Source organism: Myripristis murdjan, chromosome 13 (genome assembly GCF_902150065.1).
Source record: "Myripristis murdjan chromosome 13, fMyrMur1.1, whole genome shotgun sequence".
In the NCBI taxonomy this organism is placed as follows: Eukaryota; Metazoa; Chordata; class Actinopteri; order Holocentriformes; family Holocentridae; genus Myripristis; species Myripristis murdjan.
Window position 1 is genome coordinate 21,312,133 of NC_043992.1, and position 15,426 is coordinate 21,327,558.

At 41.5% G+C, this 15,426-nt stretch overlaps 1 protein-coding gene across 1 annotated transcript in view; it reads right to left on the reverse strand.

Annotated features, from left to right (window-relative positions):
* Positions 1–7,760: 7,760 nt before the first annotated feature.
* si (sucrase-isomaltase) overlaps positions 7,761–15,426 on the reverse strand; it is a 93,644-nt gene continuing 85,978 nt past the window's right edge. The window contains exon 48 of the mRNA XM_030066364.1: positions 7,761–7,862. Coding sequence (XP_029922224.1) covers positions 7,761–7,862 — 102 coding nt within the window. The remainder of the gene's footprint in view (positions 7,863–15,426) is intronic.

Genomic DNA, 15,426 nt, shown 5'->3' on the forward strand with positions numbered 1-15,426 from the left:
GTTGAGAGTGTGCTGCTGACACAGGAGTTGGATTTGAGTCTTACCATGGTCCCACCACTGCCTAAGACTACTAAAATCACCCTTCCTATGTCTAAAAACACCCCAGAAATATTTTAAGACCTCTCTAAAACTTTTATCATGTACTAAAACAGAATTAAAATGCCAATAAGCACTCTTAGGTTTAAAATTTCTGATAAAAACATTACATAAAAGCAAAGAATGATCAGTAAAAACAGCTGGTACAATGCTACAGTTTTTAAATACATTAAAATGATGTTTAAAGCAATAAATACGATCTAGCCTGGCTGAGGAGACCCTACTCTCTCTGAAGTGGGACCAGGTACTGTCTGGAGTCTGGGTGCATCCTTCTCCACACGTCCACCAGGCCATGAGTGTGGACCAGCTGCTTCAGGGCGCGCTGAGAGGCTGGATGAGGCTCTGCATGATTGCGATCTAATGTCGCATCTTCCGTACAGTTAAAATCCCCACCCAAGAATAAAAAATCCTCCGCAGCACACCCATTTAAAACATCATTTACTTTCAATAAAAACTGCTTCCTCTCTGCACCGGCTGTTGGGGCATAGATGTTGATAAAAACAGCTTTAAAATGGTCGAACTGAGCTCTGGTCAATAGCAACCTGCCATCAATAAAATGGTGGACCTCCAGGGAGTTGGGTTTAAAAGCCTTGGAGAAGAGGAACCCCACTCCTCCACTAAGGGACGTGTGGTGGCTTAAAATCACCTCCCCTCCCCATTCTCTCCTCCACTCAGCTTCATTTTTAAAATCACTGTGGGTTTCTTGTAAAAAAAAGAACATCAATTTTTTTTGTTAAGGCCGTTTCAAAGATAAAAGCTCGTTTCCTTGCATCTCTTGCACCATTTACATTTAAAACACCTAGTTTAAAAACATCCATGATGGGAAAGATGTTAAAAACCAGGATAAAAACCAATAAATTAATTAAAACACACATAGTTGCCTTTTCCATCATCAGTCATTAATTTTTTTGCCTTCAGCACCAGTTTCTTTAATCTGTAAATTTCTTGCTCAGTTAGCCCAGCTTCTTCTTTCTTGCTCATGCTTATTTTTGCTGATAAGTAAAAACGACCAATATCTGGAAAATAGTCCTCTATCTTGACACCATGTTGATTTTTTGTTTGCTGTAAAAAACACTTAATTTTTTCAGGACTGTACATTTTTGTTTCTTGGCTGTTGTTCATGTTGGGGATGTCACTGCTGTCCGACACACACTCATCACTGTCACTGTCATCTGAAATCTTTTTATTTTGTCTCTCCTCCACCATTTTACTGCTTTTTGCATCATTTGTGTTTCTGCTCTTTTTTCTTCGTTTTGCTGCTTTTGGTTTTACAAACATTTCTGTTTCTTCCTCCACCTGCTCACTCCATAGCTCACTGCTTTTGCCCTTGTCCTCTTTTCCTCCACTGCCTCCTGCACACTGTTCACCCTCCTTTTCTAACCCTGCCTGCCTTTCTTCCTCACCTGCCTTCTCCTTCACCTGTTCACTGTTCTCACTCACACCACTTTCATTCATCTGTTTATCTCCGCACACACCACTCTCATTCCCCTGCTCACACACACCACTTTCCATCTCCTGCTCACCCACACCACTTCCATTCTGTACACACACACCACTCTCCTTCCCCTGCTCACTCACACCACTTCCATTCTGTACACACACACCACTCTCCTTCCCCTGCTCACTCACACCACTTCCATTCTGTTCACACACACTTTCATCCATTTTTCTCCCTTCCCCCTCCTCCTGCACTGTTTCATTCACACCGTTTCCATTCCTCTCACACACATCATTCACACTGACACCCGGTGCATCTGTGCTACTCACCCCGTGCTGTAGGTCGGACACATCGGCACGTTTCTTCTTTGGGCTCCGCGGAGCCGCAATCGGCCGCTCGGATGAGGCGACCGGCCCCGCGGCAGCAGGCGGCCCCGCGGGGGGCTCCACCGGCGGCGGCCCCGGCGGCGGAGGAGCCCCCCGCGGGGCCGCTGGAGCCGCCGCTCCAGCGGCCGCAGATTCCCCCGGACCGGGCGGAGCCGGGTCCCCGCTCCCCGGGCAGGACTTCACCGTGTGTCCCTCCCCTCCACAACCGAAACACTTCATCACCGATGAAGTGGCAAAAATCACGTACTCATAATCATCTACTTTAACTAGGAATCGGAGGTTAAGCTCCTCATCCCGTTTGTTCAGTATCATATAGAGTTGTCTCCTGTGAGACACGACGTGCTTCAGCAACGGAGACTTACATCCAGACGGGGTCTTGCGGATCGGGGACACTACCTTCCCGTGTCTGGACAGCTCTCTGCTCAGAAACTCATCGGAAATGAAGGGGGGGACATTTGACAGGACTACCTTTGTCGCTGGCTGCGACAAAGGCAGCACCTGTACGAAGCTGTCCTTCACGGTGATTCCTGCCTCGACGAGCCGGTTCACCTTCTCCACCCGGTCCAGGAAAATAACCACGGCACTGTTCATCCGAGCGGCCGATTTGATGCCGATGTGTCCGACCTTCTCCCCCACAGCGAGGCTGATCTCCTCCACGCTGCAGGGGAAAGTGGCCGTGATCTTTACCCCGTTTTTGCGGGTTAGGGATTTGAAATCCCAGCTGGCCATGGCGTCAGCCACGCCGCCGGCAAGATGCCGGTGCGGGGAAAACAAAGGAAAAATAAAGCACCAAATAAAAACAAAAACCCTAAATCTAAACCAAAGTGATCTGTGATTAATAATTTGTGTAACTTAAGCCCATAAATCGATAAATGAAATTAGAAAAATATAGGAAAAGAACCTGCTCCAAACACCCACTCACACACCTCACTCAGCACGCTCTCCGCTCAGAGAGAGAGAGAGAGAGAGAGAGAGAGAGAGAGAGAGAGAGAGATACTGCAGTTATCCAGAATGTATCTGCATTAGTTTGCATTGTTCATAGGGTTAGTCTCACAAAGGGTTAAGAGATTAAAGCACCTGGTTGTTGGAGCTTAGTTACCTGTTCGTCCTCATTAGAGTAAAAACCTGATGTTTAGACAGTGGGGGGAAGAAGCTAATTTTGAGTTCATTTCAAAATATTGTCAGGGTCAAGTGTCAAGGCAAATATCTGTGAAATTATTAAATTAACTACAGACATTGCAGATTCCAGTTTCCCAGGCCTTTAAATCCTTATATCCCAAAAGTGAAAGTTTGGTGGCTGTGGATTTGGTTTTGCACTTGATTTTGTTGGTGCTGAATAAAATATGGTCTGAGCCAGCATTTCTTCAATGTCCCTCCTGGACTGACTGAACTTTGCCTCAGTCACACAAAGAGACAAAAAACGTGCCATTATAAAAAAAAAAAAAAAAAAAAAAAAAAAGAAAGAAAAGAAAGACAATACCCTCTTTTTTTTTTTTTTTTTTTAAATCAACCAGCTACTACACTGGACAGCATACATGACACTGCCATTGTAAGCCACTGGAGCAGTAAATAACGGTAGAGAGAGAATTATTTTGTTAGTAAGTGAGTAAATATGACATGTCCACTGGGAGAAACTATAGTACTGGCCACAAAGATTCAGTGCAGAACCAGACTGGGAGACTGTTTGGAATATCCAGTAACTGGCTACTGTTTTGGTAGCTAGAAAAACATGAACCAATAACAATAATTCAGTGAAAGCCAGTGCTTACCCTAGTTACTGTTTTCTCACCATATTCAATAATATTAACAGAAAATTTAAACAGCATAACTAACTAGTAAATCAGTTGAGCCAAGAAAAAATGCATAGGCTAACTCACTTGACCACCCTTAAAGTTGGATGTCATAAGTATTTCTCTGCAGGAAAATATTTAGTAATTTAATAATTCGAGAAAACTGTTCATTTTTGCATTGTAATTTTTGGAACTGTAGCTAATGTACATTGCCGGGAATTCATGCAGACGGACATTTTCTCAAAAGGCTGTAGTCTACACCACAGATAATTTGTAGACATCTGTATATAATAGAATGATTCACATTCTGACATATTTTCTACTTTCTTGTAGGTTACAGTTTTACAGTGCTTCCTCGACTCAGGGGCCTTGCTTCAGGAACCTGTTAACTATCTGCTGAGCTAGTCAGGAGTGTACTGCAGCATCTAGTCGGGCAAAATACCCACCCACCCATCAACACACACACACACACACACACACACACTCATACACACAAACGCACATACACAAATATAAATTTATGTCTCTCATTCATGCATAATCTACAGTGACATGCACTCTGGTTGTTCACTTTCAGCCCCCCACACACAGTTACGCTCATGCATTAGCCTCCTTCTCACATAAAGTACAGCTGCATGCACAAACACATTTCACATAAAGCTGCACATGTCATATACAGTACACTGACCTCCTGCACACTTAACAAACATAACAAGTTTGTAGCCTAGGAATATTCCAGCTACCAGTATTTGCCTCAGTCCAAATTGCACAAACACACACACACACAAACACACACACACACACACACACACACACACACACACACACACACACACACACGCCCACACAGTCTTGCCTCACTCACTAATGAATTGCACTAACATACTAGCATATGCTCATGCTTCTTCCCATATCCACATACTCACATACTTTCCCCTCTTCCATACATTAAACTGCATTTTGCCATAAAGCAGCTTTTGAAAATTCCATAATATTCCAGCAGCTAAGCATTTACTCCACTCCAAAACATATGAATTGGGATCACTGGATGCCTACGCTTCATTTCCACTCACACACACACCAAGGCTGTCGGGCAGATGGTAAAATCACAATGACTAATATCAACACCAGACAGATAAACAAAGGAAAATGGGCTTTGACGGTGCAAATATGACAGATATGCCAAAAATAATGAGAAAAAGACACAAAGCGCTCATTATACTTCCATCAGAACCCCATAAAATTCACTTTTTAATGTAATTATGGTGTTTGTACAAACAAGGACAGAGTGAAGGTGAAAGAAGAAAGTTTTCCAACTGTTTTAACTCAATGTGGATAATGGAGAAGGAAAAATGGCGCCATTACTATAACGTGATTGAAGCTTATATGTGTATGTGCTGACGTGTTTAGCTGTACATGAATGAGTTATGGGCTGTCGTTTCGGGCTGCAGGGCAGACAAACAGGCAGAGATAGCATGGCTCATTGAGAATTTGGACAGTGGCCAGAAGGTCAGAGGCTTGACTCATATAGGTTGGGTTTGCAAAATGTATGATACAACAGAGAACTTGGACACTTACAAGCATTTATCAGTCATCTTACTTTCCCTGAAGACCCAAATCTAGTACATATCTGATATTAGATTTGATAGATAGATTGATAGGCATTTTTTGTTTGAACATCAGTAGCTCAGTGGTTCTTCATGCTAGATCGCTCTCAAACTTTGATGCACAGCACTCATGTTTGTCTAGCACAAATAAAACTCACTTGGAAATCTACCACACAGCCACAGATTATGTGAATTAATGTCAAATACAAAGAGCTCCGCTGTTACAACCTACCACACTACTGGAGTGAGTTGTAACACTAACTGGGGATAGAGGTTATTTGCTGAAATAAGACTGACACTATCCAATTTATGCAAGAATATTATTGAAGAACAAAGAATAAATAGTTTGAAAAATGAGAAAAAACACATCTTCTAAATTGCTGAGTTTAAGTGTGTGTGTGTGTGTGTGTGTGTGTGTGTGTGTGTGTGTGTGTGTGTGTGTGTGTGTGTGTGTGTGGACTGTATTCCTGAATGTACATGTGTCACATAAAGGCGTCAGTCACTGTCACAGTTGTGGCAAATGTGGCTGGCAGCCCCTGGGGTGGAGGCTTGGTGGGCCTGAGTCATCATAAGGGGACAGTTGTAACATTTTAATGAACTGTCACCATCCCCACTCTCAGCAGCCACTGCATAGCCAACTGTTTTAACATGTGGGTTTCAAGCCAGCATGAATGCAAAGCATCAAATTAAAATTGAGAAACTGCCACTGTAGGTTAAGTCAAACCGTTGTATCTACTATATGAGGAACAACAGAACAACAACAACACAAACAAACAAAAAACAATCATGATTAAAAAAAATACTTGCTCTAAAAGTAAATAGTAAATACCTGCCCTGGTTTGCAAGGATATTGAAAACAAAATGAATGAACAGCATGAGGAAGAGCTTAATCGAGAGCAAGAATGAAGCACATTACCTTACCATGTAATTTTCCTCTTTACTTAATTGTGAGAGAATTACAGGCTAAAGCTTCATCATTTAGACAGGAGCTCTGAAGCATCCTCACACAATTATCATGCAAACTACTTTTCTTCATTGTAGGCCGCATTAAGGTGTCCGTCTCTCTTCTTAACACCCCCTCCTACTTCTCTACGCACACTAGATTATGGCCTAAATCCTAAATCAGTACAGCATATCGTACTCCCTTTTTTAATCATTTGCACTTTCAATATCCTTATCTTCTGATTTCCCATTCACTCCCTCCCTCTCTCTCTCTCTCTCTCTCTCTCTCTCTCTCTCTCTCTCTCTCTCTCTCTCTGCAGAAAGCTCTTTGTCCCTGTGTCTTCTCTGCCTTTCTGTCTCCCTGGCTGTCTCTAGCATTATGCCAACACATTTAAAGGCAGCCTCCTGGTGTGCAGAGTAACAGTTCAGTGAAACGGCACTCTGTTAATGTGTCTGCAGGGCCTGAGACTCCTCCCAAATTCATATATCTCTGGGATGACACCAGCACCAAGGTTAGAGCAGGGACATAGACACACAGATAACACACTTGCATTTGTACGGAGTGACACACATTCATACATACTACACACACACACACACACACACACACGCTCATAAACACACACATGGAATTACCCATTGTTAATAAGTGTTGGTTTTTCATTTAGCTATAGTATCTGGAGTTGGCAAGTGTTGATTGGAGATTGTAGGTCCACTCTCAGAGCTGATTCTACTCCTGGGCGTCTGGTCATTCCTATCCTGAAGTGCCAAATTAACTCTGATAGGTGTGAAGTTATACTAACGCTGGCTTAATGTTGATTTTTACACTCTCATAGTTAAATTATCACAGGTGATTTTGATTCAGATGGTTTTGTACATGCAGTACCACGTGCCGCATGCAGATGCAAAACCGTCCATGCAAATAAATCCATGAACATAGATTTCTGAATCTTTCTGTCCATGATAATGAAGGTGGCAGTGACATGAGAAGAGCTGTTAAAGCTGTGTCATGCAAAACAGCTGGGCTTCGACTGAAGATGTATCAGACTCAACTGAAAGAAAAATGAGGAATAAGCAAATAACTCATGTGGGCGCCCAGCCCTGGCAGCTCACATGGTAGAGCACGTACCACTTGTTAAGGCTCTGTCCCGATCGCAGCATCTTGGGTTTGCAACCAAGTCAAGGCCCTTTGCTGCATGCCATCCCCTCTCTCTCTCTGCTGTGACTGTCGAATAAAACTGAAAAGCCATAATAATAATAATAATAATAATAATAATAATGATCAGTTGAGTCTAACTTCAATCCACTCTGTGATTTTGCACAGAGTGGATTGAAGACATATAGATTTGTTTTCCAGTGATGTGAGGGCATCAATAAGCGAGTCAGCCAATTGTTACTTGAAAGGTGACCTTTTGAAGACAATAAAACAAGGTGTTTGTTTTGTTCTGACACCAGTGTTTTACTTGTTGTACTCCCCTGTCCTGTGACATCATCATTGCCTCTAACAAGGCTTTTGCCCGCCATCACTGTCACGGTTACTGCGGCTACTGCTTTCATCAGGACCCAAGACAGAGGGGGCTTGTGTGATGAGGGCGTTGTTTGACTGTTTGTAAGTGGACAGAAGGACATGTGAGATAGAATAGTTCTTGTACAGGTTCACTTCCCAGAATAGCCGTGTATGTACAGCTGTCTCATATAACATACACACATGTATACATATGCTGTATAATAAAGTCATGGTGCTCATGGCTCAGTGTCTTCATGAATAGGGCTCTGGCATAATGTATGTGTGTGTGTGTGTGTGTGTGTTTCTCTATGTCTGTGTTCTAGTGTGTATGATGTGAGCTTGAGCATGTCTGTGTATCTGTATGTGTGTGTGTGTGTGTGTGTGTTTCTCTGTGTCTGTGTTCCAGCGTGTATGATGTAAGCTTGAGCGTGTGTGTGTGTGTGTGTGTGTGTGTGTGTGTGTGTGTGTGTGTGTGTGTGCTCAGTTCTGTTCACCTCTGTGCAGTATGTGTGTCTCTTCTCCCTTTAAAGCCTGCTGTGCAATTATGAATCAAAGCCAAGCAGGGGTCACTCTGGCAGCAGACAGATGGGGGACTTGATGTTGAAACCAGAATCCTGTCTTCTTCTCTACTTCTTTCTCCCTCTCTCTCTGATTCTCTGATCTTTCTCTTTTCCCCTCCATCTCTCTCCATCTTTTACCCTTGTCTCGGCACATGTTAGTCGCTCACTCCATACCATCTCCATTTTATTCTTGGTTAATCAGCATGTCTCCTTGTATGTTGCCTCTCTATTGCCTCTCTGCCCACACGCGTGCACGTGCGCACGCGCACACACACACACACACACACACACACACACACACACACACACACACACACACACACACACACACAGAGATACATCCTCTATTTCTCTGTGCCCTTGCATCACTCCTTTCTGCATTTCTACTTGAGTCAGTCGGATCCCTCTCAATTTATCATGTTGGGGATGTGTTGGCTAATTACTTAGCCTTGTGCTCTCTCTCTCTCTCTCTCTCTCTCTCTCTCTCTCTCTCTCTCTCTGTCTCTCTCACTCTCTCTCTCTATCCTATTTCTTCTTTTCTCTCCTGGCTGATCAAACTCTCTGTCTCTTTCCTTATCTGTATTGGTGAATCATTATATGTCACGAAGCATTTGCATTTCTCCTTTTCTTACAGTCACATCGAATCCCTTACTTTGTCCCTCTCAGATTTCTCTCTCTAATCATGAATTTGCCTCATCTCTCTTATTCAGCACATCTGTCCCATCCTCTCTGTCGCTGCATTCCTCTTCTTGCAGTAGGTCAAACTCCCTCTCTCTCACTCTGTATGTGTCTCTCTGTGATTTCTCTCTCGTTGATCTGTCTGTCTGTCTCTCCCTCTCTCTCTCTTGCATCTCTGTCTCTCCTCTCTCCCTGATGAGGCCAGCCCCTCCATAGTGATGAGACGAACAGAGGGTGATTAAAGTGGAGTCTCATCTGGTGGGAAAACTGACCTCAATCAGAACTATTCTACCAAAAGGACGATCCCCTCCTCTCTGTTTCCTTCTATCCAGCCCTCCTACTCAGTCTATCCCTGCCTCTCATCCACTATCCTTTATTCTCCCTGACCTGCTCCCTCACCATGTCAGCGCTCCCCATCTTTCATCTTCCCTCTCCCGCTCTCTCCTCTCATTCCTCATCTACTCTATCCCCTCTCAGTGATCACTCTCAATTTGTCATCATCACCTGTATTGTTCTGTGATGGTAATCTGTCCTTCTGAGGAACTCTGAAGTTTGCTCTTATCAGCGCCATGCATGAAACCTGATATTTACAAAGAGTCAGACTTATAGGAAACATTGGATAGTGTTCCCAACTCTCAAAATTCACTCAGGCAATAATAATCGAGTGTTCGCAGTTAACACTGATTTTTTTTTTTTTTTTTTTACAGCTTAAGAGTTGTTAGACATGATGTGAAACAGCAATGGTAAAACACACCACTGTAACAAAAAAAACGCAGAAACAGTAAAAATATACTTTTATACTTTTTCAGTCATTAGAAAATGCTCTTTTCTTCCTAGCGGTACAGTTCTTCATCAGCAACTCAACAATGTGGTTGCTAAGCAACACATGAGGACCAGCATGATTGCTGATTTTTAGTTAGTGCATCAATACTTTAATACACTGTTAAGCAGTGACAGGTGTGTGTTTATTAGGCCTTTTACAGGGGCTGTGAACACGACTCAGCCAGTTAGAATTGAAGACCAAAATTTAGTCTTTGACAAAATGCAATTTACGATGCTTTTTCAGTGGCTCAGTGTTCAGGGTGAAAACAAAAATGCAATATGTAGCAGTTCTTGGGGACACTTAAGGTTTCTAAATAACTTTGTATACCTATCCTTATCTGGAGTTTTGCCACTGCTGTGCTCTTTCCATTTCTCTCAATCCCCCCTTTCTCCCTCCCTGTTTCCCTCTTCCTCTCAAATATTGAAAAGTGGTTAAGTTTAGGTGATAGCATCTGCTCCCCCTCAGGATCGATTGCTTCTCTGATAAAGCAACAAGGTGAAGAGATGCTGATCAATGTGCACCCATAAAAATGCAGCTTGTAAATGCACTATAAACCCACACTAAGAATTTGTGTGTCTATGCATATACTCGAGCATGTGTGTGTATGTGTGTGGACTGGAAGCTTAGAAGTGAGATCCCTGCGTGTCCTTTGTAAATGTCAATCAGGCATAATGTGTGTTGTTATGGCAGCATTTATCCTCTACCAAAATAAAACACGCTCTCATTTCACCTTTACAATTACTACCACGCGGCGCCACTTGTCAACATTTCCTGCATTTTTCAACCTCAGCTAAAAATGCAACATGTATTTTCCACAAATATTTTTTACGCTAGGCTTCACAGTGAAATGAGCCCACCTGTGACGGTGATGCAGAAAATGCTTGCCTTCTGCGGTGTGAGGATGAATCATGTATGTTTTCATTCTCCAGAGGTGATTGTTATCTACAGCGGAGCTACAGGTGAATTCATCAGACTGCTTGTTTCCATCATGGCCATGCACCCAGAAGAAAAAAAAAACAGAATCGGTAAAAAGATTCCCACAAACAACTCTCCGTATACAGTGATGAGGGAATATATGTTTATTTGGTTATTGATCTTTGTTTTTCTCATCTCTGTTTCACAACTAAACAGCCGATACTGGGAGCAGATGTCACTTGTCCCTGCTGATCATTAGATGAGTCCTGCACAGTGGAAAAGAGATAATATTGATGTGGGTTACTAGCTTTATTGTGGCTCTACCTTCTTATCGCCTCCCTCATAGATTTTATTTGTACTATACGTGGACTTGCTTTTAACACCCAAATGAAATGCAATCTCCACTTTCAATGCACCACTACGATTGTTTTCTCTGAATGTTGGGCTTCCCGGCAATCACTCACAATGGGTTATCTGAGGCAATATATGTATTTCCTGGAGTTTTGAATTACTTGGCCACCAGAGGCATTTGACTGGCTCTGCTGAACCGGAAGTGATGCAATCGCTCCGGCCCCATTTGCAGTGATATTTAAATCATTTTCTGCGTGGATGGTCGGGCCAATTGGCAAATCACTCTTCTTCTGTGTGTGCCCTGTTTTTGATTTGATTTGTAAGGAATGTTCGTGTGACTATGCGAGTGTGTGGGTGTGCTGTTGTGCTATTTGATGTGATTTGTGAAGATGTGTGCATGTGGCCATCCTTTGGTGCTTAATCCACAATCTGCTGTCTGCCAGAAAGAACGCTTCCCCTTTCTTTTTCTTCTTCTTCTTCTTCCTCTTCATCTTCCTCTTCTTCTCCTTCTTCCTATGTGCTGTATCCAGAAAAAGGCTTTTAGGAATTTACACTGACTCACAGCTGGCCTAGCGGTTTCAACCTCTTTTCTAACATGGAAGGATTTGATTCATCATGTTGTTCCTTCATTTTCACCTAAGGCTTGGTGTAAGCTTTATGTCTAATTGGTTGAAAAAAAAAAAAAAAAAAAGAAAAAGAAAGCAAATAGAAACGGTTGGTTTCTTGTTGACTCTACTGCCAACATTACATAGTTGACTAATCACTAAAATCATGGCTTGCCATCGTTTGATTTAAAAAAAAAAAAAAAGTATATATAAAAGCATTAACTTTTGATTACTGACTTTAATTAATAGCCAATGCTGATTTGCAATGCCAATGAGATCAATGCTTTTTTTTTTTTACTTTTTTTTTTCTTCCAGAAAAGGTTGTTAGCTATCTAAATACTACCTCCCAAAGCTGTTTGCTGAGAAAATTAAGAAAGGGAGAGGTGAAGTCATAGCAAAGAAGCTGTACTAATTTTGGTCTTTTACTAATCACAGTGTGTCATGCATCAAGCTGGATTGTTCGGCTTAAGAAACACTGGTCTAATATCACCTGCTCTATCTAGTGTAATGACCAATTATGTCTGTGTGCTTGCATGTGTAAACAGGCGTGCACTGCGGGGTGGTTAAGTTTGTGTGAGTGGTTGCCAGATGTTGTCAAAGGAAGAAAATTAATTGGTAAATTGGTAAATGATTTGTGCTCCGTTCACATGTGAATGCAAATGTGAATTGTGCACTGATATAAACAAAATGTAAATTACCAGTACACATACAACACGTATAGTCATTTAAATCTCCAACAATACAATGTGAAAAAAATGAGTAGACTTCTATTTCAAAACACAATGTGTGCACTTTAAAAGAAAAAAAAAAAAGTAAAAACTCATTACTCCAATTTTGTCATGCATTTCCTCTAAAATACTGAGGATCTTCTGATATCTTAACATTCTCAGCTATCAGTCATTTTTGTAAGAGTCAGTTGTCAAAATGGTGGATGTCTTATTTTCAACTAAAAATTAATTGTAAACCCACTGCCACTCATATTTGCTAGTACCATTAAGGGACGTAATGTTGCTGCTACCGTCTTGAATGAGACATTTTAAGAGTGATGACTGTAATGATCATGATGATGATGGTGATTACTGCAATTATTACTGCCATGTCACCTGAAGGGGTAATGTGGGTGTCGACAGATGTGTTTTAATGGCATTTATTAATTAAAGCCATCCACTTTTAAGGAAAATGGCTGTCTGGTGCTCTCTGCGCAGATGTCTGTTTCCTGTCCTCGTCTTTGATGCTGATCTGAATGAAAAGGCATTGTCATCTCTATGATTTTTGCATCTGTCTCCATTTCTCAAAAAGTACCCACATGTATTACTGTCATTTCTTTATTAATCATGTCTGAGTCACATCTGTCCTTTCTTTCTTGGCCAATCTCAGAGTATTTTTGTTCTATATTGTTGGATGTTAATCAAAGAGAGCCGCGTCCAGCTGAAGTGATGTCTCGATGTCTCTGTGCTGTTTCAAAGGGAAGTCATGCCACACCCTGAGGATACTCCGAGTGGTGGAGAGGGCGTGTCTGCTCTGCCCGTTGGTGGCATCTATTCAGAGTACCAGGGATACTGTTACAGAAACTCAGTCCTGAGACTTGTTAGTTTGTCCTCCCATTGAAACATAATTGCTTATTAAGCGGTGCCCCTGCCACAGGAGATGAAGAATGAAAGATGAAGTTATGGCTAAGCATTGACTTCTGTCTTTCGACTGGAGATCAATAAAACAAAGGCTGAGTGACATGCAGCTCAGTGTTGGTCAAGGCCACAGCCACATCTCAGCCTGGCTGATGAACCTGATAAATACTGGCATTTTTTGATTTATTTATTTATTTATTCACTTATTCATTTATTGATTTACTCCTTCTTTTTTTAATCATTCTTCTAGTTCTTATGAATGGAACATACTCTGAAGGACACATTTCAGTCACAACACAATACTACTATTACCACTGATAATACTATGACTAGTAATAATTGTTTTGTATTGTAGAACAGAGATACAATGTTTGAACAATGTCCTCAGGTTTTATTTCTGCACCAAGAATAAATGTTCATGTCTATGGCAGTGATGAACAGATAAACAAACAAACAAACAAACAAATAAAACCACATATTTGCACATACAGTCTAATAATCCATGTGGACATACCATTTTTTTCTGGTATCAGCCATAATCCTCGAACAAGTTGCCCATGATATTGATTTAAAGTTTATAATGCTGAGCTTTAATGCTGGGACAATTTGTCTGCGCTCAAATCAAAGCTATAATCCGTAAGATTCCAGTGGCATATGGTTCTATATGCTTTCTGTCAAAAGTGACTGTGTTTACAATTTGTTCTGATGTGAAAACCCTATTCAGGCCTTTTATTCTCAGTATCTAGCAGATGAACCATAACACCAGCTCCTCAACATGCTTCATCTGTGTGATAGCTGTGTATGAACAAAGAGGCTTCTGATGATCTCCAGTGACTGTGACTGTACTAACTTTGTAAATTTAATGCAGAAACACTAATTAAAGCACAGCAGGCACTCAGCAGGCAGACATGTATGACTTTTTAATCTGTGTGCATGTGCCTGAAGTGAATGGTAGGTAATTGAGGATGGAGGTAAGATGGCATAGTTGAAGCATGGTGTCAAAAACATGAAATGGCTCATGACAATCAGGTGAGATTTTACACTGTGTGAATGTGTGCATGTGTGAGTGAGTCGGTGTGGGTGTGTGTCAAATGGTGAAATTGGCTGTGAGGATCTGGTCAGGCAGGGTACTATTGGGCTGTCGACACAGTAGCTGTGCTCACCGAATGACAGGATGACAGGGAAAGTGCCGTATCAATGTGTGTGTGTGTGTGTGTGTGTGTGTGTGTGTGTGTGTGTTTGAACGAGTGAAAGTGAGGGAGCAAGAGAAGGGGAAAAATTTATTTATGCTTAAATTTACTTTCTTTTATGGAAAATATATTTTTAAGTTTGTCTCCTTAAATCAACATCCTGTTTAGAATATGACAACAAAGCTATAAATGAGAAATGTATGTATATGGGAGAGCATAAGAAAAAAATATGCACACTGAAAAACACTGATTTTTACCTCATGTAGGAATTCTGGTTAACGGTAGATTCAGTTTTTTATTATCTATCTATCTATCTATCTATCTATCTATCTATCTATCTATTTATTTTTATTATTACTGAAGAAGAGAAATTGTAGTATTATGTTTCCAAAATCTGTGCATATAGTAAAAGTATTTTCAAAAACTTGACAGAAGAATATGTGAATGAATAAGCACTTCAAATATTTTTGTGTATGGACTGGTGTCATGCCAGTCCACATGTAACAGTTTCCCAGGTATGACGGTATGTTTGCCAGGGTTTTATCCTCTGTGATTAACGTGGGAAGGCGCAGGGTGAGAACATGTAGTGACACTGGACCTCAGCCATGGAGTAACTGACTCTGAGGCCATCCTGTTTCTGGCTCCCACAGCTGTTGTGTGCTTTTATACTTGCCTACTAAACTCAGCTTCAGTCATTCTCTTGGCTACATGCTTGGAGATTTGCCTTAAAGCTTGTGTAGGTAATTCATCATTTTGACAAATCACTGTTAAACAAGGCTCATGATTTACGATTCGAAAAACTTACTGTCCATCATATAATGATAGAAAATTGTCTTTAAAATTCTCCCACCCACATGCATGAGCTTGCATGTGGGTGTTAAGGGTGGGAGTGACTTGGACGAGGGGCTGAATC